The following is a 25,145-nucleotide window of genomic DNA, read 5'->3' on the forward strand; positions in this document are numbered from 1 at the left end:
TTGTATCTTAAATGACCAGTTATATTGTAACATCATTTAATTGATTTTCATGATAATTACTTGTTTGTGAGCAAATTGGTTTTATGGTTAGTAAATACATTAGCAGAGAAGCACACAGCATCAGCCACATGCACCACAGCAACATGTCAGGGTTCCGATGGCAGCATCCTCCAAACCCTCCCAGCTAGAAGGACAAGGGCAGCAGACGTCTCACCCACAGTTTTCTCCCTAACTGATACAGCAATATCACATAGAATCAAATTGCTGTTCCTTCACTATCATTGGCCAAAGCCCTGGAAGTCCCTCCTTAACAGCACTGTGTGTGCACCTCCATGACACTGACTACAACGGTTCAAGAAGGCTGCTCACCATCACCGACTCAAGGGCAATTGAGGATGGGCAAAAAGTAGTAGTTTTGCCAATGACGCACACATCCAAAAAAAGTGACAAAAATATCCACATAGGAAGATGGGACTCCAACTGGAAACAGTGTTTTCACAATGTAATTAAACGGCCAACTCAAATTTTTCCCCACTACATATCTGCCACAAAGATCATTAATTAATCTCTTACATAAATTTTAAGTTTCATTTTCTCGCGTGGAAAAAAATTGGTTTGATATGGGCTACAAAATCTCAATTATTTCACTTTCTTTCCTGTATTGAATACAGAAATGCTTTCCCTGAGATGTGCTGGAATAAGTGCAGGTATCGGAGAGCTGTGCTTGTGTCAAAGTTTCAAATGTCTGTTTCTGCCTTAAACAGTTATGTTGGAAATGAGTTCATGATGGTGAAATCCTTTCAACCGATATTGTTGCATTTCATTCATTAAAAACAAAACACCAATAGAGCCTTTTCTTAATGAATCAATGATTTTATTTTGCTGTTTAAACTGCAATTTACATCTTCCATTGAGACAAAGTAGATGAGGTACATTAATGATCTTCATCCACAAAGTAGTGTCACTTCAATAAGTAAACTGAAGATCAGTTACGGCTTCACTGGTGCCCAACGAAGATTGACAGCAGGCTGGAAAAATAAAGAATATTTTAGTGTTCTCTTCTTAAACAATAATGTTTCAATATCACATCAGTTATATTAAAAACAGTTTCAATATTAAGTTTATTTTTAAAATTATAATTTTTTTCTTCTTCCCTCACCTTTCTTCTTCCCCAGCAGCATATCTTCACCCAATAGAACTGACCAGGACCACACACACACACACACACACACACACACACAGAAATACCCAATTCCACAACCAGGTTCTGGATCATATATGGAAAAGCAGCTTGGGCTGAATTAAAACTCAGTAACCTTGTTTTATGAAGATACCATTGCAGATATTTATGATGTCAGAGTATTGCCACAGGAATTGCAGTGGTTCAAGACGGTGGCTAATCAAGGGTTATTAAGGACAGGCAATAAACGGTGGTTATGACAGGGACTCCCACATCCCATGAACCAATAAGAATCACCCCAAAGCAAGAACACATCGTCCATTTCAACCCTATCGACACTCAAAAGATGAACCTACGTATCATATGACACACACATTGTCTGGAATTGTCGGAATTCTGTACCCAGTGAACTGCGTTTTGTTAATTTTACCCACATATTTTAATCTTCTGATGCATTTCTTCAGGCTTCTAGTAGGGTCTACATTGGAATTTCACACAACCTCAACATTATAGTTTTCTGTAGTTTGTTTTCTTGAATTGTTACTTATGTTAGTAAGCAAGCCTACCTGCCAATTTCTCATTACGCCCAGTTGCAACAGCTGCAGGCAGTATCATAGACCAATCCAGAACTGCAATGTTTCTCATAGGTCCTTCCGTTGACGCATTGGTAAAACTTGTTCTTGTCTTTGGGATCAGGGTAAGCACCATTGGCTTTGCCAATGCAGAACCGACTTTCACCACTGCCGCCACCACCACCACCGCTGCCGCCATTGCCACCACTAGGAGCCTGAGTAGGAGGAAAAGCTGGCGGCAGTGTTGTTTTGGATGGAACACAAGCTAGAAGGAAATAAAATTCACAAGTTCATTGCTTGCTGCAAAATTAATAGCAAACAAAGTCAAACATCGTAATGTCAGGGCTGTTGGTGCTTAGAAAATCTCAGGGTAGAACTCAATTCACAAATGTCTTGATAATTCAGTTCAGCAAGAGCTACTGACGAATTCTGATGACATATTGAATGCTGCCTGGAATCTATTTGTTGGGGTGAAAATTTTGACATGCAATTTAATTACCGTTTTATTTTTAATCAAATTGCACAGTTATCGAACTCCATCTGATTTAAAAAAAAGATAAATCTGCATCACAATATGGCTGCCTTACAGTGCCAGGGACATTTGTTCGATTCCCAGCTTGGGTCACAGTCTGTGTGGAGTTTGCACATTCTCAGCTTGTCTCCGTGGGTTTCCTCTGGGTCATCTGGTTTCCTCCTTCAGTCTGAAGGACATGCTGGTTAGGTGCATTGGCCATGGTAAATTCTTCCTCAGTGCACTCCATCAGGCGCCAGAGTGTGGCGACTAGAGGATTTTCACAGTAACTGTGTTACAGTGTCAATCAAAGCCTACTTGTGACTAATAAATAAATAAATTAAGTTAAATTAATAAATATCCACTTAATTAAATAAACTGAATGTATTATTTTGTCATTTATCAATGAGTACCGGATGTAACAACCAGTACAGATTCATGACTTGGCCTGTTAATATTTTTATGAAATTGTGTTATACAAAATTGACTTTATTACATCCTCAGCTGGATACATATTAATCTATGATGCCATAATCTGGATATTCACTTTTTCTGAAAAGGACATTTTTCCTTAGCAAAGGATACTGGCTTACAGCAGCTGCTGCATTGCATTTGTAAAGGACACAGTTTGCTTTTTATGGAGACCCGGAGATTTCAGACAGAAGTCATATAACCTAGCTCTTGGGTAAAAAGATACTGGCTTTTCAACAGTTAAGGACAGACTGCACCAGAGCCAACAGCCCACCCCATCTCTCTTTCTTCATCAAAGCTTAGCTATTTGTGATTTGAAAACCCCAACAGAAGAACTTATTGCTGCAAACTGAGAGTGCAAAAAGGTGAATTCCTAGTTAAAAACCATAATATCTAGTGAAGCCAGCAGCTACTGAGGACCAGGACCATTCAGCTGCAAAGACACATCTGGTCACCATGTGATTTTTTACTTCAGTGAATCTACTTGTCATTCTGTCGAGTTTTTTAATAGCTGATACTTGAAGAGTTTTATTTCCTTTTTGCATTCTTGTTGAGTAGGACATGGGGTTTCCTGATTCGTGTGCATTGTAGATTGGTTGGACTAGCTAAATAATGATTGCTGAGTCATTAGCATATCTAAACATTATTAGATATAATGACTTACAGATACACATATCTAATACAAGCAACATTATCACTCTTTACTCTTGGCCACATGCCTCTTGCATCATCTTTAAGGACAGTACTCTTTATGCCGTCCCACACATTGGGCTGGATTTTACAGCCTCGCTTGTCCCAAAACAATAAAATCTTTCTTCCAATTGGACCTTCCCATTGTTTGCCCCTCACCCACTCCAATTCCAATGGTGGGCAGGCCAGTAAAATTCTGGCCGTTACATCTTACCGATCCAATACTACAGTGTGTGCGTTTCCTGTGCATTAGTGAATTTTGTTTTTCATTAGTGAGTATCATAGAATCATAGAATCTCTGCACTGCAGAAGGAGGCCATTTGGCCCATCGAATCTGCACTGACCACAATCCCAACCGTACCTTATCACTGTAATCCTATGCATTTACCCAAGGCAATCCCCCTGACATTAAGGGGCAACTTAGCATGGTCAAACCACCTAACACACACCCCCCTGGACTGTGGAAGGAAACTGGAGCACCTGCGGAAACCCATGCAGGCATGGGGAGAATGTGCAAACTCCACCCAGACAGTGACTCAAGCCTGGGAATTGAATCCGAGTCCCTGGCATTGTGAGGCAGCAGTGGCTAACCACTGTGCCAACAAGCCATCCTCTTTGGATATAGTTGAGCATTTTAATATTTTGGCAGTTGTTTCTGCATCTTTACCTGAATGAGTTTTAGGAATAAAGATGACACTTGTTAACTTAAGGAGCCTGGTTGGATTTTTCCTTGCGCCAAGTCATGTAGACAGTTAAACATATTTGAAATTGGCAATTATTAGTTGCTGCCCATACTGACTTTCTGATAGAAACTTGCAATCAGTTCCAAGGACAAAGAATGCTGATACCTGCAGAAATTCCAAGCTCAGTGTGCAGCGCATTAATGAGAGGATAAGGCCCTTCGTTGCAGAAAGATCCAGAGAAATCATCCATAGCAAGTGTCCACACCATGGCTCCTCCAAAGTTGTTCTTTTTCAGCCACTTAGCCTGAAAGACATTGTTCACAACTTTAATTCACAAATCCTTGCTTGCAAGCAATTTCTATCTCAAATTTAACTTAAACTCCCTAAGGTTAGTGTTGGGATCGTTGCTTTCCCTCATATATATTAAGGACTTGGTGTACTGGCCACAGTTTCAAAGCCTGTAGATGACACAAAACCTGACAACACTGGGAACTGGCAGGGGAGGATAGTGCAGGATCTCGAAAGGCCAGAGGCAAGTTGGTGGAATGGGCATATGGCACATGAGGCTCAATGCGGATAAAGATGAAGTCATTCATCTGAGAAGAACGTGAAAAGGCAAAATAAAACAAAAGATACATCTTTGCAAGGCCTGGGTATATATGCACATAGGCAATTTCATTTTGCAGGACCCGTTGCAAGAGCACTCAATAATGGATGGAGTATCCAGGGCACAGAGTACAAGTACAAAGAGGTTGGGCAGGATTTTACAGTCTCGCTAAGGTGAGATCATAAAATCCCACCCAAAGCTACTTTCTGTTCTGGGAATCCGGGGTGGGCAATCTGGTAGGTTTTCACTGGTTATGTTTGACATGAAGAAGTCAGTAGTTTGGCCTGAGCTGGAGTATTGTGCTCAGTCCTGGGTACCATCCTTTAAGAAGGACATGAAAGCATTAGAGGATGCAGTAAAGATCCACGAGAGTCGTTCCAAGAAAGAGTAACTTCAGTTATGAAGATTATGGAAATGGATTGGAGATAATGGGTATGTTTTCATTTGAGAAAACAATGCAGAGAGGAGATTTGATAGAGGTGTTCAAAATTATGAGTACAGGACTGAGGGAGACAGTCCCCACTCAGGAAAGGATTAATCATGAGGGGAACAGATGTAATGTAATCAGTAAGAGAAGCAACAGTCATATGGGGGAAGTCTCTATCACGCAGCAAGGAGTAAGGCTCTGGAATGCAGTGTCAAGGAGGAAGGATGGGCAGATGGCACCAGGTGAGTTGCTATTTCAGAGAGCCGGTGCAGATAAAATGGGCTAAATGGCCTCTTTCTGCGCTGAAACAATTTTATGACTCAGTGAAGTGCTCAGGACTTCCAGCTCCTGTTTTCAGGTGGCAGGAATGCCCGTGCAAGTGGTAAATTGAGCAAGAGTCCCAAAATGGCTTTCTCACTGGTGGGATTTCCCCATTTGATTGTCTCTCCCCCACCACTGCAACCCCTCCACCCCAACCCTGACCAATAACTTAATGGGAATTATGTCTGAATGTCTGCCTGTCTGTTCATGCCAACATGAATCATGACGGGTCTGCCACACCCCCTAAGGTATGCATCTGGTGACCAGAACCCACTGGAGGCAGACAGCCCCCACCCAGGAGAGTGTCATGCCTGGGCAATGCCCTGACACTGACCAGGCACAGCCCCTTACCCCTGCCCCTTGACACGACGCAGACACTTCCCCTGTCACTGCATCCTGGCACACTTGTCAGGCGCTTCCCCTTGCAATGCTCCCCAGCACTGTCAAGGGGGGTGTTCCATGAGGGGAGGGGTTGCATGCAGGGATGGGCTCCGTGTCCTTGGATGGGTGGGGCGGGGGAGGGGGTTCCATGCGGGATGGTGCTTGTTTTCTTGATTTTTATTTTTTAATTTAGTATGGCCTTCAAAATAAGATGTCTCACCTCTCAGAAACCTAAGCTGATGATGGTTTAAGCTCAGTCAAGAGCCCACCCAGCAGCATGGCATCATGGGAAGCATCCCTTCCTTTTTTTTGGGTGTTTGAAAATTCAGCAGGAAAACCCAGCAAGGCAGCCAGTGGGTTGCCTCCAATTTTACTGCTCAAGGCAATACTTTGTCAACAGATTGGAAAACTCCAACCTACATAAAGGTGACTTGATGAAAATGGCCAAAGGTCCTCTGCTACCTTTGCATGAATACTGCTTCATTTGACTTTTGTCATAGACACATGAAATATTTAATGAGTATCGTAATGACTTTAAAATAGATATTCCAAATATCATTCCATTTGCTGTGTAAGTATCTGGGAAATCAGTCATTTCAGAAAATGCCTCTATTCCTGTGATGGAACATAATTTGGCTACAAAGAGGTGAGTCAACAGAAATATGAACATCTCCCAACACTCTTATATAAGAGACTAACTCAGAAATAAAAATGTTGGTTAAAGAGCATCAGATTATCCGTGACACATACTCCACCTAAGCTTTGTGTAATGATACACTGTTTGTTATTCAACTGATCAATATACCAGCATGATTCCAATGCTGATTGCAACAAACTAGCTGTATGCTAAAACAAATTTTGCACAAAGCCACCAAATTAAAAAAATGTAGAACATCAGCGATACCTTCTCTCTAAAGCTTTTCACATTGTCGTATCCAACCCATTCCTTCCCTTTATAAGCATACGGCACCACCTGTGGAGCATCCCATTCCTCAGTGGCCCCTTTCAAAAATGAGCAGATCTGTGAGAAGAGTGAGACATTAGCTTTCAAATCATCCGTGGTCATAAATCATCAGTGGCTTGCAGTGCTCTCAATTTACACTGACAACATTTATCATTTCATTTTTCTTTAATAATTTATTCAGCTACCATTTTCTCTCAGGCTGGAGGCACTGTCCTGTTTTGCTGTTGTAAAAATAGTTGTATTCATAAATAGCAAATGCTGACCAATATTATCCTTTATTAAAAGGTATTCATTGATTCCTCACATCGCATGTTTCCATGGAAGAGCCAAAGAAGCATCCAGACTTTATTCAATAACATGAAACAGATTGATTTCAGGAATAGCATCAACACCAGTTTCCTTACCTTCCAAAAAATGTGGAAATCAGTCATCAGTTGGCACACAAACTGCTAAAGATTGGCTGCAATATTTGTACAAAACCCTAAATTTTTCTACAAGGAGCGAGGTTGAGGAGGTAAACTGTTATATCCTTGTATTTTCCAAGACTGATAACAATGGCCAGAGTAAAACAGTCAAACATTTCCGATGATGAAGGGTGTGACACTTGACAATGGTAGAAATGTTGATTTCTTTCCAGATCTTGCTTCAGACTGAATTGAACAGATAATATACATTGAAGATTATACTTAAGAGCTAGTTTCTCCCTAATAGCAGGGTTTCTTCTGGACTGGAAGAGAAGATCCACAAGGGAAGAGTGGAAACCAGTGCTTGTACTATACTGTAGTGTCACAATAAAACAATTGAAAACCATCAGAGAACCTTCTCTGTCTGATTTGATAAATGAATATTCATCTGTAAAACATGGTAGAAGAGGATTGTCTTCAATCTTTTGATGTGGGAAGATAAAGAAAACAGAAAGCAATCTCTGTTTCTGATAAAACAAAAGATCTCAGTGGGTTTTAAGGTGAAGTAATTGAGTCATGTTGTAAGATCAGAAACTATGATTACCCACCAATCCTTTCAACATTAGACTCATAGGAACAAAATGGAGATGTGGACTCGCATCACTTCTCTAGCTAAAAGGAAGCAAAGTATGACACTGAAGAAGTCATAGTCAAAACGGTAATTCTGTTTCTCTCTTCACAGATGCTGCCAGATCTGCTGAGTTTTTCAGCATTTTCTGTTTCATTTCAGAGTCCCAGTGTTTGGACATCCTTAAAGAGAGTGGTTCTCCCAACTGGAATTGCAGGAATGCATCATTTCATCAGCACTGACAAAGTTCAGAATGACATACCTGTTATTGCTGAGTAAGTTTTCAATGCATTTGGACATGAAGAATGACAAAGTATTTGTGCTTGGTAAAGTGATGGATTTACAATTCACTAAATGCAGACATTATTATATTCCACAAGGAGGTTCCCATCAAGAAATTCGAGAGGTATTGTTGACCTCTGGGGATAAGAGTCTGGTTAACAAGAAGAGAATCATCTGAAAATTGCATAAAAAGTTTGTCCATCCTTCATCACAAGTTAAAGCTACCATTAAAGTACAGAGTTGTGAATAAAGAATATGAATCCCTTAATGAACAGATCACATCAAAATGTGATATAGTTATTAACTATCAGAATACACTACCATGCTGGTGAAAGTTTTCCATTAGCCTGGGAATTTAACAGTGATAACTATGGAGCTGAAGAGTGTTCACAACTCTAGTTGGCACAGTGATTAGCTTTGCACAGCGCCAAGGACCCAGGTCTAATTCCAGCCTCGAGTGATGTCCATGTGGAGTTTGCACATTCTCCCCATGTCTGCATGAACTTCTTTTGGGTGCTCTGGTTTCCTCCCCCTCTCCAAAAATGTGCAGGTTAGGTGGATTGGCCAAGCTGCATTGCCCGTTATTGTCCCAAGATATATAGCTTTGAAAGTTGAGTGAGGTAAGTATGTGGGGTTACGGAGTAAGCCTGGGCTAATAGTCAGTGCAGACTCAATGTCTGAATGGGTTTCTTCTATGTTTTTTGTCATTATAAGGGAAAACTTGTTTTTAAGTTTATTTATGAGTGTCACAACTATTAACACTGCAATGAAGTTACTGTGAAAATCCCCAAGTCGCCACACTTCACCGCCTGCTCGGGTAACTGAGGGAGAATTTACCATGGCCAACGTACCTAATCAACATGTCTCTTGGACTGAGTGGGGAAACCAGAGTACCTGGACGAGGCCCACACAGATACGGGAAGAATGTGCAGACTCCGCATAGACAGTGATCTAAGCAGGGAATTGAACCCAGGTCCCTGGCATGTGAGGCAGCAGAGCTAACCACTGTACTACCGGGCATCTTCTTGATGCATATGGATGACTTTTATGGAGGGGCATTAATGACTTTGTAGAAAATGTTATTAGTCAAATTAGGAAGGAATTTCAAATTGGCAGCCAAGCTTCTGGGTAGGTCTTTCAGGTATATGGGTTTGGAAATTAAGCAGGGTGAATCAGGCAGAAACTTACATCAATAATATTACTCCCTCAATGCCAATCCCATCACAAGTTGTTCCAGATCAGCTGCTGCCAAGGATGAGATGGAAATAGCTGAGGTGTCAGTTCGGCCTGATCTATTGGTTAGAACAAAGGACAAAGAACAACACAGCACGGGAAACAGGCCCTTCGGCCCAATGACCTTACGCCGCCATTTTAATATTATGAGTCCCCTCTCCACCCATGCCCTTATTTATGCTTATGGCATTCCACATTGAGGGAAGACTAATTTAGGGACAATTTGTTACACCAATCAGCCTAAGAGCACATCTTTGGGGTCCAGTCTGTGTGCCTGTGTGGTTAGGCGCATACAGAAAACCAGATGCAAGTTTTGATGTACTGGGATTTAGCCTTGTCATGAAAACGTCACTCACCTGATAAAGGAGCAGTGCTCAAAAGCTCATGCCACCAAATAAATCGATTGGGCTTTAACCTGGTGTCGTGAGACTTCTTACTGTGACTATCCCAGGCCAACACCGACATCTCCACATCATGAAAAATCGGAAAGTGGAGGACATTTTGAGAGCGGATAAAAGTTTTAGAATATTGAAACTGGGGAAGTGTATGTTAAAGTTCCCAGCTTTGGGTGATCCCAATGACGGGAAATTAATTGCTTTTATTGATTCCTCACACGCAAATATTGAGGGTGGATTTTTCATGGCAGCAGGATTCGGGATACTTCTTGTGTGAGAGAATGGGAAGTTAGCCCTTCGCACAGGAGGCAAAAAAAATAAGAGTGGTGAAGAGCACACTAGTCGCTGAAACTCTTGAACTTATTATCTGTTCATATGGTGTTCAAGATCTTGGAAGAAATGTTGTATAAAAAATAGACTGGAAGAACAGTAACAATAGAATGTTGCACTGGCAACCGATATTAGTGGGATAATGTGCATTCTTTAAAATGTGTAAATGAATAGAGGTTTCGGAGAAACATAACCAGCTTAAAGCAAATGTTGGGAAGGAAAGAAATCTCTAAGGTAGGGTATGTACGTACCAATCATCAATTATCGGATTGTTTCACTGAGAGGAATGTGTCTACAGAGAAGAATGTTGAAGGTGCTGGGAGAGGAATGTTCCACTGTGTAACAGCGGGGACACAGTAAAAAGTCTGACAACACCAGGTTTTAGTCCAACCTATTTATAAATAGGTTGGACTAAAACCTGGTGTTGTCAGACTTTTTACTGTGTTTACGCCAGTCCAACGCCGGCATACTCACATCATAACAGCGGGGAAGCAGAATTAACATCAGAATCATAGAAGGAAGCTATTCAACCCATCAAGCCTGCGCCAACAACAATCACACCTAGGCCCTATCCTTTTAACCTCACTTATTTACCCTGCTAGTCCCCCTGACACTAAGGGGCATTCAGTGTAGCCCACAATCCTTGAAGTGTGGAAGGAAAAAAACACACACAGGCACAGGGAGAACCTGCAAACTCCACACAGTCACCTGAGGCTGGAATTGAACCTGGGTCCCTGGCGCTGTGAGGCAGCAGTGTTAACCACTGTGCCACCCAAGATTTATTTATTTTTCTATATTTGTACCTGTATACCTTTGCCTAAGTATAATTGTATAAATGTTAGCAGTGCAGGTCCCTTTGAGTGTAATCCAAGACAAGTTTAAGAGTGAATCGAGTGAAGCTCATTGAAGCTTTGACATAAGGGTTGGGTTTTTCTTCAGTAGGGTATGTCTCTGGACAGGAAGACAATCCAGAAGCCAAGAGTGGAAACCAGGATGTGAACTGAACAGTTGTATCACAATAAAATAGTTGTGACTCATTGGAATATCTTTTGCTATGTAATTCAATATCTGGATATTCATCTGTAAAACAGCATTATATCTCTGATCATCAGATGCATGTTTCAGCTCCTGTTTTGTTGGTACCTAAGCTGAGTGATGCCATGTGTTATGATGCTGGCAGAGTCAACAGGATCTTCATATATGGGACAGAGTGTCTTTGGTAAGGATGTCAGAATGCACTGCCTGTTTTAATATTGGCCATTCTGGAAACTTCCATCAGTGCAATTGCAGAGAATAGTGAGCACATGGCTTTAACATACATACATGTCGAAGGAAGTTCATCTGATAAATGTAATTCCTCACAACACACCTTTAATTTTTTTGGAGCATTAAATTCAGTACTTGGTTGGTTAGTATTTTCAAATGTCCTTATGAAATAGAGAAGCTGCCTCGGTATCAATACCTCATAATAGGCCAAGATTCCAGCCTGATTGGTGTACTTCCCAGGTGCTCCAGCACCGGCTGTATAGGCTCCAATCCCAGTTTTGGATGAGGCCAGTATGAAGGTATGGCCATATGCAGCAAATCCAACATTCAGTTTCTCTGCAGGAGCTCCCTGTTTTTTCAGGAAATTCATTACATAGTCCTACAGGGAAAAAAAATCGTAAGTGTATGCTAGAAGGGCTTTGCAAACCATATGGCTGAAAACAATAAGGCTATTAGATAAAGGAGCAGAATTAGGCCATTCAGCCCATCGAGTCTGCTCTGCCATTCAGTCATGGTTGATATGTTTTTCAACACTATTCTCCCATCTTTAGCTTGAAATCTTTGATCCCCTTACCAATCAAGAACTTATCTATCTCTGTCTTAAATACACTTAATGACTTAGCCCCTGCAGCCTTTTGTGGTAATGAATTCCACAGATTCACCACCCTGTGGCTGAAGAAATTCATCCTCACTTCAGTTCTAGAGAGTCATCCCTTTACTCTGAGGCTGTGCCCTTGGATCCTCATCTCTCCTACTAATGGAAACATCTGACCTACATCCACTCTGAAACAGATAGCCCATATTAAAAGTAATACATATGATTGGATTCCATTTCCAAGAACACTTACCACATTAAAGTAAAGGTTGGTATAATGATGATTATTTGGGAGAGGAAAAAGAGGGCTATTTTCTCCAGTGGCAATATTCCAGGATCCAAAGAAATCGTACGTCATCACATTGAAAAAGTCTAAGATTCTGGAGGAGAAAGGAATTGAGTTAGACCAGAATGAATGATAGTTATCTGACTCATTGAAGTATTGAGGAGTGACAATTGAAATCCTGTCCACAGTTATAGCTGCATTATGACAAATGACAAATGAGAATGAGTTGATGCGTTTGGCTGAGGAATAAATGTTAGCCAGATTCTTCCTTGAATAATACCATGGGATCTTTAACATCTATTTAAGAGATCAGACAGGACTTCAGTTTAGCATCACATCCAAAAGAAAAGTGCAGCACTAACTGAGCATTACATAATGATTGAAGAGGGGTATCTTAATGCATGGAAACTTTTTTCTTTAATTTAGAGATATCCTTATCTTATCAAAGAGGAAAGAGAAAAGAGGAAGATGTTCACCTTGTTTCCAAAATGACATTCATCTCTCGACCAAAACTGGTAGAAATATTTCAGAACATGATTATGATCGCATTGCCATTTTTGGAGATTTATTGGTTGCTAATTTTCAGACAAATGCAGCCATGTCTATTGTATCCAAAATACTTGATCAACTATGAACACATTTGGAATGCACTGAAGCTATGACACGTGGCACATCATTCAAATTCTTTCTTCTACTATTCACCTTCTGCTTTTCAAACTTTACTATTGAAAGAAAGACACATCTGTGCAATTTTCTCAATATTATTCAAGATGTGAATTCATCATAACATGGATATTCCCAGCCAGTAACCAATCTATCAAACCCAAAACACTGCAAGAAATAAATTTAACTCAAGCTCTCTCTCCTCTTCTCCCTGCCACCCCTGTCCCTCCCTCCACTCTCCCTGCATTTACCCTCCTTTCCATCACCTTGCTTTAAGAACAGGTAGAGTTAGATAAGGTATTTTTTATAAGATTCTTTATCTCCTTGGCAAAATCCAGTGCTACAGTCACTGCATGGCAAATTAGTCATTATTAATGTCTAACTTTGACGCTCAACACTGATGGAAAGTTAACTGTGTAGAGATTGAAAGTAGGGGCCCAATTCTATCCCCACGTGGTGACAAGATGCATGCACTTTACATCTGAAGTTACAGGACAAAATAGAAATACCAAGAACATAGCATGACAGCATGGTGGCACAGTGGTTAGCACTGTTGCCTCACAGCATTAGGGATTGTGTGGGTTTTCTCTGGTGCTCCTGTTTTATCCCACATTCCATAGATGTGCAGGTTAGGTTGATTGACCATGTTCAAATTGCCCCTTAGTATCCCAAGATATATAGGTTCAGGGATTAGCAGGATAAATTCATGGGGTTATAGGGTAAGCCTGGGTAAGAGTCAGTGCAGAATCAATGGGCCCAATGACTTCCTTCTGCACTGTAGTTATTCTGTGATCTAACATTGCCTCAGCTGGATTCAGCAAACTCAATACCAACAGGAGATTGAATGGAGGGCTTTTTTAAAGTTTATTTATTAGTCTTATATTAGCCATACAATGGTAAGGCTTACATTAATGCTGCAATGAAGTTACTGTTTAATTCCCCTAGTCGCCACAGTCCAGGACCTGTTCGGGTCTATGTATCTAACCAGCTCATCTTTCAGAACGTGAAAGAAAACTGGAGCACCCACAGGAAATGCACGCAGACACGCAGAGAATGTTCAAACTCCACACAGACAGTGACCCAAGCTAGACATCGAACCCGGGTCCCTAGTGCAGTGTGGCAGTAGAGCTAACCACTGTGCCCCATGGTGCTATTAACTAGTTAAGCTTGCTGAACTAGCAAGGAAGCACACTAAATTATCCCCATAGACAGTCCGTTCTAAACACGTTACTTACTGTCCAAGCTTAGCAACCTCATATCGCATATTGATGTAACCCGGTGCAGCGCCAATTGCAGCTGAAATCAGCATCCTGGGTTTTCCAGAGCTTTTCGCCTCAGCTTCAAAAGCCGCCAACATTTCCTAGAGATTGAAAATAAGCAAAGTTTCAGAACCTCACCAAATGGAGGGTTTCAGACGCAGGCTAAAGAATTGTCCAACTTCATAATATGTATCCATGACCAAGTGTCTTACAATAACTTATCAACCTAATGGTAAAGTGAGAGGTAGGATCAGGTTTAAATGTAGCCCAGGTCAATTGTTGTTACGATGTGGAGATGCCGGCGTTGGACTGAGTTAGGCACAGTAAGAGTCTCGCAACACCAGCTTAAAGTCCAACAGGTTTGTTTGGAATCATGAGCTTTCAGAGCGCTGCTCCTTCATCCAAATGCTAGTGATTCCAAATAAACCTATTGGACTTCAACTTCATAGCTCTTACTGCACAGTAGCCCAAACCATGATTAATGAGAATTCAATTAAATTATTTTCATTGAGTAATGCCATGTGATTCACATTTAAACATTCCATTTTCATGTTTCACAAATCCTGCAAACCTGTCTTTTAAAACTGTTTGGGGGTAATCTTACCAAAAAAAATTGCTGAACGAGAGTGAAAACAGGAGAGAAACATGCCAACTTTTTAGGGTGACTCCCAGACACAATCGTACAGCACGCGGAAAAAGAAGAGCCCAATTGTGATTCTCGGCAGCAGGGGGAGTGGGCAGAGGTATTCTTGCTGGAATGCCAGCTAATGAGTATAGGGATACCATTGCGCAGGTGCTCTGATCTCCCAGATCTGTCTGTCACTCATGCCCACCACCGCCCCGCCCCACCCCACCCCACCCCCACCCCGGATCAAACGTCCTTTCCCATTTGTTCTCCTGGTCATTGCTACCCCCACCCCCCCAATCACTGACCCAGACACTGGAAATCCCACACCCCTTAATCGCTGCCCCAGATGCTGTTGATCTCCACCCGCCATCTGCCCCTGATCACCACCCCAGCCAGTCACAACCACCCCAATGCAGAGTGCCCCCCAACACTGAGTACCCCTTTCCCTCCCCCCTACAGATCTCTCCTTCCAGTCTACCCCCATCACGGCCCCACCCCTTCTATGGGCCTATCTTATCAGGCCCCAGCAGTTTCAAGCTCCGCCCCCAAGCCCCATCCCCCACTTGGTACTTCCCAATGCCCGATGGCAATCTGTCAGTGCCAGGGTGCCACACTGACACTGTCCCTTGGGCACTGCCCACCCCTGCTCCTGACTATCCAGGGCTTCAATTGCCTCTGGTCCCAGCAGCGAGGCCATCACATCTGGTCCCCATTGGTGATCCTCATCTGTGATCCTCGGTGATGAGGACTTCAACTGGTGAGCAGCTAAGGGCAAATGAGCCCCGAAGATAATGTATTTAAATTGTGTTCTGCACATAGACATCGGAAAGGACGTGAAGTTAATTTCACAGGCAGAATGGGGCTGGTAACATCGCAACAGGAGTAAAACAGGGCATGAACCCAATTTTTCACCTATCACCCGATCCTACCGGCTCGCCACACCGGTCGTCTGGCAGAACGAGCTGATAATATCGCCCCCTTTAAGCTTGCAGATCAGCCATGATCCCATTGAATGGCCAAACAGACTGGAAGTGCTCAATGACCCATGCCTGTTCTGGCATTCCATGTCCTTGGTGAGGACCTTGGAAAAATACTCAATTTTACAAACACGGTAGAAAAATGTTTTATTTCAGCTATGAGGCTAATCTTCCTGTTCAATCCATTTGATCTTACCTTCACCAACACAGTGAAGAGATGTTTGCCCACTGTCCCAGGATATTCCCAGTCAATGTCCAAACCATCAAACCCATAACCACGCAGGAAACTAATCACAGACTTGATGAAAATCTGACGAGTTTTTGCCGAGGAAGCCATGGCACTGAATCTGGAGGTGAGTAGAATGTTAAACAGGTCAGAACTGAAATAATTCGGTTTCACTAATTACAAGTTGAACATTTAAAAGCTTTGACTCTTTTATTGTTTTATAATATGGGTGGGGAAGCCTAATGGTATTATCACTAGACAATTAATCCAGAAACTGAGCTAATGTTCTGGGAATCCTGCCATGGCATGAATTTGAATTCAATAAAATATATCTGGAATTAAGAATCTACTGATGACCATGAAACCACTGTCGTAAAAACGCATCTGGTTCACCAATGTCCTTTAGAGAAGGAAATCTGCCATCCTTACCTGATCTGGCCTACATATGATTCCAGAGCCACAGCAATTGGTTGACTCTCAATTGCCCTCCAAGGGCTACTAGGGATGGGCAATAAATGCTGGTCAGCCAGCAATGCCCACATTCCATAAGCAACTAAAAACATATATACAAGGAAACAAATTAGAACTTACTAAAAGAAAATTATGAAATGACCTTGCTCTCTTGCTGCTCTGGGTAATGAGTTGAATCAATTTTCACTGAACGTATTAATGTAAATAAAGCCTTTATAAAAGTAATGTAATATTTCCTTTCAGATATAATCTTATAACTATTGTTTGAATTATATTTTACACACAGTTGAACATAGTCACAGTAAGCTCCTTAATGAAAATCTATTACTCATCAAAACATACAATTATAATTTCCAAATCTTTGACCCCAGCTCATTTTATATTGTAAGCAATCGGAAAATAAGCACTTTTCCCCCAACATTGAAATAATATATAAAAATATTTTCATCTTACTTCTGACCACCAAATTTCCAGCCTCCAATGGACAGGAGTGTCTTAAGATTTCCATTTCTGTTATAAGAATGAAGAAATATTCTTTCAGAATAAGGAACGTAAGCAAATGTATTTATTAAACAACAGCACTGCTTAAATTCATTATTGTCCTAATCTTTTTACTGCTTTCTCTTTTTGGGGCTAAATTTTAATTGAACAGAAATACCTCAGAGCAGAACATAATGTGACACTGGGGAGTGGAGGTAAGGTTCAAGCCTTATCTCACAGACTATCTCTCTATCACTGTTATGACACAGAAGGAGGCCATTAGGCCCGTCGTGTTTGCACCAGCTCTCCAAACGAGCAGCATGACATTGTGCCATTCTCCTGCCTTTTCCTCTGTACATTGTTTCTATTCAGATGATCACCTAACACCCCTCTTGAATGCCTCAATTGAACCTGTCTCCATTACATTTCCAGGCAGTGCATTCCAGATTCGAACCACTCGCTGTGTGAAAAGGTTTTTCTTAAATTGCATTTGCTTTAATTGCAAATCACTCTAAATATGTGGCCTCTCATTCTTGATCCTTTTTCATGAGGAAACAACATTTCCCTATCTACTCTGCCCAGTCCCTGCATGATTTTGAATATGGGATGTGGATGTCACTGGTACGGCCATCCAGTGGTATCCAGTGGTCATCCATAATTGAGTTTGAGAAGTTGACAGTAAGAGGTCTTGTGGTGCAATGGGAAGTGTCCCTGCCTCTGAACCAAAAAATCTGGGTTCAAGTTCCACTGCTGTATTTTATGCCCAAGCTGGGTTCAGTTGGGTGGAATGTGGCAATGCCTCCCTGACCTACTCATGGTAGAGGACACAGTTCTGTTGTTTGGACCTGGCTTTGGGCAGAAACTTCAAAATGAGGCTCTTTTGTGATCTACTTTCTTGAACTGCTGCCATCTATCTGGTGCTGTTAGGAAGGGAATTCCTAAATATTTGTCCAGCAACAGTAAAGGAACAATGATGCTGTTCCAAAACAGGATGTTGTTGTAGTGTTCCTTGTTTCTATCGTCCAGTGCTGCCAGCCTGAGTTAGTATTTGAGGGAGCGAACATACAAATTGGTGGATTGGGTGCAGATCAGGCATTGTACTCGATGGCGTCAAGTTCTTTCAATGTTGTATATTCAAGCTTCACTCTTCCAGACAAATGGAAAGCATTCCATCACACTCCCAAATTATGCCTTATTGATGGTGGACAAGATTTAAGAAGGCAGGAAGTGCGTTACTCACTTCACAGTTGCTAGTCTCTGACTGCTCTTGTATCTGTGGTGTTTATATGATTGTCCAATTCAGTCCGTGGTCAACAATAACTGCCAATATGTCAGTACTGGAGAAAGGGTGGGTGCAGGGGTGTGTACAGAATTGTAATACTATTTGGATGTCTTCAATTTTGCCAGGGTTCCTTGACGTCACAGTCAGAACAAATGTTGCATTGATTACACAGGCAGTCACTCTCACCTTCATGGGTTTTGCTAGCAACATGGATATTGCAGCTTTGAATAAACATCAGAAGCAGAGCCCTGTTGCAAGTCACCTCGTTGTCCTCTAAGGCAGGAAAGTGTGAAGGGCAAGGCAGGAGTTTAAGAAAAAACACTTCCCATTGGGCTACAATAATGGGGACCAGCGTCAATTTTGTGAGAATATTTAACACGCATTGATGGGTGCTTTGTAGCTGGCTGGAATAACTAAAATGCAAATGCCATCTCACTCATTCTGAATTGCTGAACAGAGTGGAAATTCCAGCTCTCTCCATAGCCCAGTGTTTCTGCACAGAAGCAGGTTTGTACACACTGCATTTTGTACAACACATATGGCAGCCTGTGCACCAGCGTATTGCCAGATTCAGGTGTAAGTGCAACATTTAGTATATGTGGCAAATATAATCTAGCTGCACACTAATTAAAATAACTCTCAGTTCACCATCTCAGGGGTTTCAAATTGAAACGTGGAATGAATATAAAGTATTTTCTTGTTTACGTGGCACAACATAGTGATACCATGATTGCGTTAAATATTGCCAAACCTGTTGGGCATTGACTCATCTCTATCGTTGGGACACAAATCAATATAACCCAATTTCACTCATATATCAACTATAGATCAGTTAGATAGCCAACATCTTTTCCCAAAGAGAGGAGATTCTAAAACTAGAGGGCACAGGTTTAAGGTGAGAGGGAAGAGATACAAAAGGATCCAGAGAGGCAATTTTTCGCACAGAGGGTGGTGAGTGTCTGGAACAAGCTGCCAGAGGTAGTAGAAAAGGTGGGTACAATTTTGTCTTTTAAAAAGCATTTAGACAGTTACTTGGGTAAGATGGGTAGAGAGGGATATGGGCCAAACACGAGCCATTGGAGCTAACATAGCAGGTTAAAAAAAAGGGCAGCATGGACATGTTGAGCTGATGATCCTGCTTCCATGCTGTAAACCTCTATGACTCTATCTTATGACTGGGTCAGTCATGTTATATTTCCATATAATTTTTCAACAGTATACAGAATAGAATAAGGGCCTTAAACTATATTTAGCATTTCAGGAATTTCTCAATATTTATGGAAAAAATATACTTGTTTTTAAGGCTGTTGAATGAGTGGTAGAGTTTCACATCGTTCACTTCAGTGGTGGTGATTTGATTGTGCTTCATCCCAGCGAAAGCATAGATCACATGTGTGCACAAGCAGGGATCCACATTCTCTGGCATGAACTTCCCAGCTCCTGGTCTGTACTGAGCCCAGTTTGTAAAGTAACAAACCAGTCTGTAGGCAGAGCCTGAGAGCAAGGAGAAAGGAAAATCAGCACTGAGCCTCGACTCATTACATAAAATTCAAAATAGTTCAAAAAGGGCAAAGACTCACCCAGTTCCAGGCATGCCAACAAGACCACTGCTGTAATAAAGAATATTGGAGAAGTGTTAAAATGATGATCAAAATATTCTGAAATCTTTAAGGTTCACTGCAAAAGCTGCAAAATTTTCCTTCAAATTATCATCGAATTGATAATGTTTAAGAAAGCAGCTGAATTAAACTCTACAGACAGATCAATGTTCAAATGCATCTGAATATATTCATATGCTACTAAGATTTCCATCAATTTGAAATATCCTGCACTGAAATTGAGATGAACAGTAACAGCCCAAACTGGAAAAAGCAGAAATTCTGAGAACAAAAGAACAGGTACATTTACAAGGTAGAAAAAAAGAACCTGCACAAATAGCTGATGCTGTTTGATTCTTCATGGAGATATTTCAGTCAAATGAACAGAAATTGAAATGCCAAACAACTTTATGACTACACCCTTGCAAATGAAACTTTCTGGCAAATCACCAATTACCAATGTAGTTGCACAGCATTCCTTTGCTAATTTAACCAATGAACAGTAGATAGATAGCTTGCTAGCTCAGTTGGCTGGATGGCTGGTTAGTGATGCCAACAGCTTGGGTTCAATTCCCATACTGGCTCAGGTTATTCATGAAGGCTCTGCCTTCTCATCCTTGCCACTCACCTGAGGCATGGTGATCCTCTTGTTAAATCACCACCAGTCAGCACCTGGGACTGAGGCAAATTCAGCTTTTAACCTAACAATAAGGCATCTTCAGGTAACACAGCAAATGATCCATTCCTTTACATTGAGACCCGAACCTGAGAAAGGATTGGCCTCTTTGTTACATTCCCCATTTAATAGCCTTACAATATTCTGAAGGTTGGGTAAAAGGTAGCAGGATGGCTCCATTCTCTTTCTATGCCTCAGTTGATCATAACAGGTCTCTTTAAAGAATCTTCTCGCTAATTTAATGAGTGTTTAACTGGAGGAAGATATATTTTGTGAGAAGTGTTTGTGGACATGCTCATTGTTAGCCATAATCGCTGCTTGTTTGGCTTTGGAGACGCTTTGCTTTTCAACATGTCTTTCCGGAAAGTGGGAGTGAACTTTTGAATTCCTCAGGGACAATCGCACCTCTGAGGTTTTTGTGCATGGGATCTAACTTTAGCACGCGTATCAATTGATTGAAAACAAGTCGCCTAAGCCTTTGAAACCCAATATAGTTTTGCTCAGGTCACTTGCAGGAAGTTTGGAATTTTTCCCGTACAGCTCTGGTACCAGCCCATACAGACTCTGAAAGCCATCATTGTTCATCTCATAGTTTGTCGATTCTCATTGAACAATAGGGGATAAACTTCATGGGTTTTCCCTGTTAATCTGATTTGTAGTATTAGGGTCCAAATCTCCATTCGCCACTACAATCTCATGGCAAATTTTCTGAATGACACAAAAATTGCTTTCATGTCCTTCTCATTAAGCCTTGGTACCTTAAGAGCTCAATGATCAGCCCTTAGTTATAGTCATTTACATACTTGTCTCCAATGGGTACAGTCAATACTTGCCCCCTCAATTCCATCTATCTTAGCTTCTGCTCCGTTTTTGCCTTTAACTTGCTTTCATAACTTTCCCCTGAAAGGCTCTTTCTCTATTATTAAACTAGAAGGAGTGCAGAAAAGAGTTATTAGGATGCTACCAGACTTGATTTTTTGAGTCGTAAGAAGAGGTTGGATAGACATTGGGACTTTTTTCCCTGGTGTGTAGGAGGCTTAGGGGTGATCTTATGGAGATCTATAAAATAATGAGGGGCATAGATAAAATAGGCAGTCAACATCTTTATCCAAAGGTAAGGGAGTCTAAAACTCGAGGGCATAGGTTTAAGGTGAAAAGGGAGAGATACAAAAGGTCCAGAGGGGCAATTTTTTTACACAGGGGGTAGTGGGTGTCTCGAACAAGGTGCCAGAGATAGTAGTAGAGGCAGGAACAATTTTTTCTTTTTAAAAAACATTTAGACGGTTACATAGTTAAAATGGATATAGAGGGATATGGGCCAAACGTGGGCAATTGGGACTAGCTCAGTGGTAAAAAATGAGCAACATGGACAAGTTGGGCCAAAGGGCCTGTTTCCATGATGTAAGACCTCAATGACTCTCTCTTTTCTGAAATTCTCTCCCTGCTTTCTTTTCTGTCCCTTTTTTTGCTTTCCTGGAAATCTCATTCCTCTTTTTCCTGTTCTTTCCTGTCTTTTTCTTTCTCCTTTGTTCCTTGAAATATTGCCTTTACTTTCCAAAGCTCCAGCTGTATCTTTGCTCACTTCAGATTGTTTGCCTATCTCCTGTTCTTCAGCTTCAACTGAAAAGTGGCCAGAAGTTTGAGGGTTTTCCTAGCTTTTGGGCAGAACCTCACTCCTAACAGTAGGCGAAATTCCGTAACTCTTCAATGCAGAAGTGTTCCAAGTTACTTCATTCTGCTCCATGACTGGAGGCAGTGATGTAGTGGCATTTCACTAGACTAGCTTCCAGAATTACTGGGTGGCCCTGGCTTCAAATCCTGCCATGACAACAACTGAAATTTAAACTCCATAAAAATTTGGAATTAAAAGTCTAATGATGACCATGAAACCATTATTGGAAAATCCCATCTGGTTCATCAAATAAGGAAGGAAATCTGCCATCCTTATCTGGTCTGGCCAACTGGTGACTCCAAATATGGTTGAATCTTAAACGTCCTCTAAAATGGCCCAGCAAGCCATTCAATTCAAGGGCCTCCACACCCAATGAATAAAAAAAAGTATCTTCAAACATGGACTTGTTAAGTATTCTAGTTCTGTGACCTGTTTGGAAGGTTAAAAGTATGCCTAGGAACCAATTTCTTTCCCACTTCCTATCCTTCATTGTCCATGAATCCAACGACAAATACAGCCCCAGATTTCCATTAAGTCAGGTGGGAATCCTGTCACTGATTGGCTAATTATCCAAATATGGTCATGCTAAATTCATTTCAATCAACCATTTAAAAGTTAGTAAATGGTATGGCTGGTGGAATTCCTTTCTCAGTGGGCATCCATTGTCCAAAGTGGATTGCTTAGACCACACACAGCTGGATACACATATCTGGATATGTTGTGAATGACTCAGGAGATGGTCTATATTAATTGCCTGTTAAGGGACGCTTCTAGACAGCCCAGCTCCTTGTTGATGGCTCAGTAATTTGTGAAGGTTCAGCCATCTTAGGTGATGCCATTTAAGTCACATTTCAAATGCTCTTGTTCAGTCTTTTCAAGCTTATCTACTGGGGTCAGCCCATCAATAAATGATGTCATTTTCGACAGAAAACATTGTTTCATTTTCACGGACAATATCAATGGTAATGAAATGGTAAAACAAGCTTACCTGTTCTAAGTAGAAGCTTTGCCATCTTGTAGCTGGTGTGTTGTGGTCATCAACTTTCTCTTTTATACACTGAGTTTATCATTAGTGCTAAATAATTCCAAACATCATTAACCATATCACTGGTAAAAGATCAGTCACAATGGAAAAATAACAGGTCTTATCTAATCTTTGTAACATTTTTTGCATCACTCTGTGAGTAACCATTTTTCTCCTCTACAATGTTATCTGGATTTTTGACCTTCATTGCAACCCCAGACTTGTTCTTGTACTAGAAACAGACCAGAAAATTGGTGGGGAGATTTGAGAGATCCATGTTCTTTTAACATGGGATGATGTGATTCCCACCTTTTAATGTTCCTGACCTGAACTTCTGACATCAGTGCAACCCTTTACACCAAAAGGGTGCACTTTCAAACAGAAAGCTGTACAGTCACACAGTGGTGATGTTCACTAGACCTGTAATCCAGAGGCCCAAGCTAAGGCTCTGGGTCATGGATTCAAATCCCCGCGCAGTTGCTAGTTAAGTTTAACTTCAATGAACAACTTTGCAATTGAAAGATAGTTTCAGTAAAGGTGACGTGTTTGGGGGCAAATTAGTTCTGATGGCAGACGTGTGGGTTCAGTCACTAATTGACTTCTTTTAAATTTCAGATTTCAACCTGAAGAACAATAGAATGATCTGAGGTGAAGCGGCTACAATCATTTCTCAAATTCATGAGGAAAATCTAAATTTAATCCAATAAAGGTGATGTTGGATGCTTTATTTTTGATGTTTAATGCAAATCATAAAAATACTAACTGTAATTTCCTGACAGAATTTGAGCCATCAATCAGTTACAGGATCACCAAGGGCAACCATTACATAAGGACCGAAGAACTTAGAGCAGGAGTGGGCCATCTGGCTCCTTGAGCCTGCTCTGCCATTCAATAAGACCATGGCTGATCTTTTCGTGGACTTAGCTCCACTTACCCGCCCGCTCACCGTAACTCTTAATTTCTTTACTGTTCAAAAATTTATCTATCCTTGACTTAAAAACATTCAATAGGTAACCTCAACTGCTTCACTGGGCAGGGAATTCCACAGATTCACAACTTCCACAGATTCCTCCTTGACTCAGTCCTAAATCTGCTCCCCCTTATTTTGAGGCCATGCCTCCTAGTTCTGGTTTCAATTGCCAGTGAAAACAACCTCCCTGTTTCTATCTTATCGATTTCCTTCATAATCTTTTATGCTTCTACAAGATCTCCCCTCATTCCTCTGAATGTTCCACTCTAGCACTAAGCCCTATGGTGGAAACTGGAATCCAAAAGGACTTTGCCACAGAGCATGATGGGTAAGCGCGCTTAATTGTGCAAAGTTCAAATGATTAATTTTGCTGCTGCATAGTTAACATGACTCACGTCTCAGGATGGGGTGGGCAAGAAACTGGTTGCTCTGCCATCACATCCAGGCACCATATTTAAAAGGCGCATGGACAGCCCTTTGTTAATCATGATAGGACACTTGCAGAAAGATGCTCATGGCATTCGAGCAACAGGCTGTAGAAATGGCAGAGGAGGATAGGGACCATGTCTGTACCAAGGATGAGGCAAGTCCATCCCAATAATCCAGTGGGGAAGCATATATTATCCTGAGACCTTCAGAAACTCAAGCTGATTTCTATGAGCAATGTTTGAGCCCAGACAGCCACTCATTCTTGAGTTTCTCCATACCAGGCTCCAGCAAGAATCAGTGGAGACCAATCCCCTCCAGTGAAGAAAGCCCAAGAACACAGGCCTCCTCTTCAGAAGATGTCTTCTCAGCTGTAGACCAGTCACAGCAGTCACCTCATCCTCCACTAACCCAGAGATACACACCTTGGTGGGGGTTAGATCTAATGTAGAGTTCACTTCACCAACAGGGGTCTACAGCAAGCAAAAACAGGAACAGCCAAGGTTTCTGGCACAAGGTGGATTTGTGAATGCTCTGGTTTGCCATTGTATTCACTGGGATTCAGTG

At 41.4% G+C, this 25,145-nt stretch overlaps 1 protein-coding gene across 1 annotated transcript; it reads right to left on the reverse strand.

Moving 5' to 3' along the window:
- Positions 1-1,760: 1,760 nt before the first annotated feature.
- Positions 1,761-23,171, reverse strand: LOC145356788 (acidic mammalian chitinase-like). Its single transcript, XM_080209655.1, has 11 exons — positions 23,147-23,171; positions 19,793-19,822; positions 19,505-19,706; positions 16,904-16,960; positions 15,950-16,100; positions 14,125-14,249; positions 12,194-12,320; positions 11,542-11,724; positions 6,748-6,864; positions 4,273-4,411; positions 1,761-2,017 (listed from the first exon to the last, which is right to left on the reverse strand). Exons 1-11 carry the CDS (start codon positions 23,169-23,171, stop codon positions 1,761-1,763), a joined length of 1,413 nt encoding a protein of 470 aa, XP_080065781.1.
- Positions 23,172-25,145: the final 1,974 nt, after the last annotated feature.

The sequence above is a fragment of the Carcharhinus amblyrhynchos genome, chromosome 22 (assembly GCF_965287045.1).
Source record: "Carcharhinus amblyrhynchos chromosome 22, sCarAmb.v2.hapA, whole genome shotgun sequence".
In the NCBI taxonomy this organism is placed as follows: Eukaryota; Metazoa; Chordata; class Chondrichthyes; order Carcharhiniformes; family Carcharhinidae; genus Carcharhinus; species Carcharhinus amblyrhynchos.

Bases quoted from the DNA above. Each gene is read 5' to 3' on its own strand.
- LOC145356788 (XM_080209655.1), bottom strand. From the start codon at position 23,171: ATGGCAAAGCTTCTACTTAGAACAG. The intron at 14,250-15,949 runs GTAAGATCAAAT...TTCAATCTCTAG, and splicing joins TCTTCACTGTGTTGGTGAAG to GAAATGTTGGCGGCTTTTGA. The intron at 11,725-12,193 runs GTAAGTGTTCTT...TTTTCCCTGTAG, and splicing joins CCAACCTTTACTTTAATGTG to GACTATGTAATGAATTTCCT.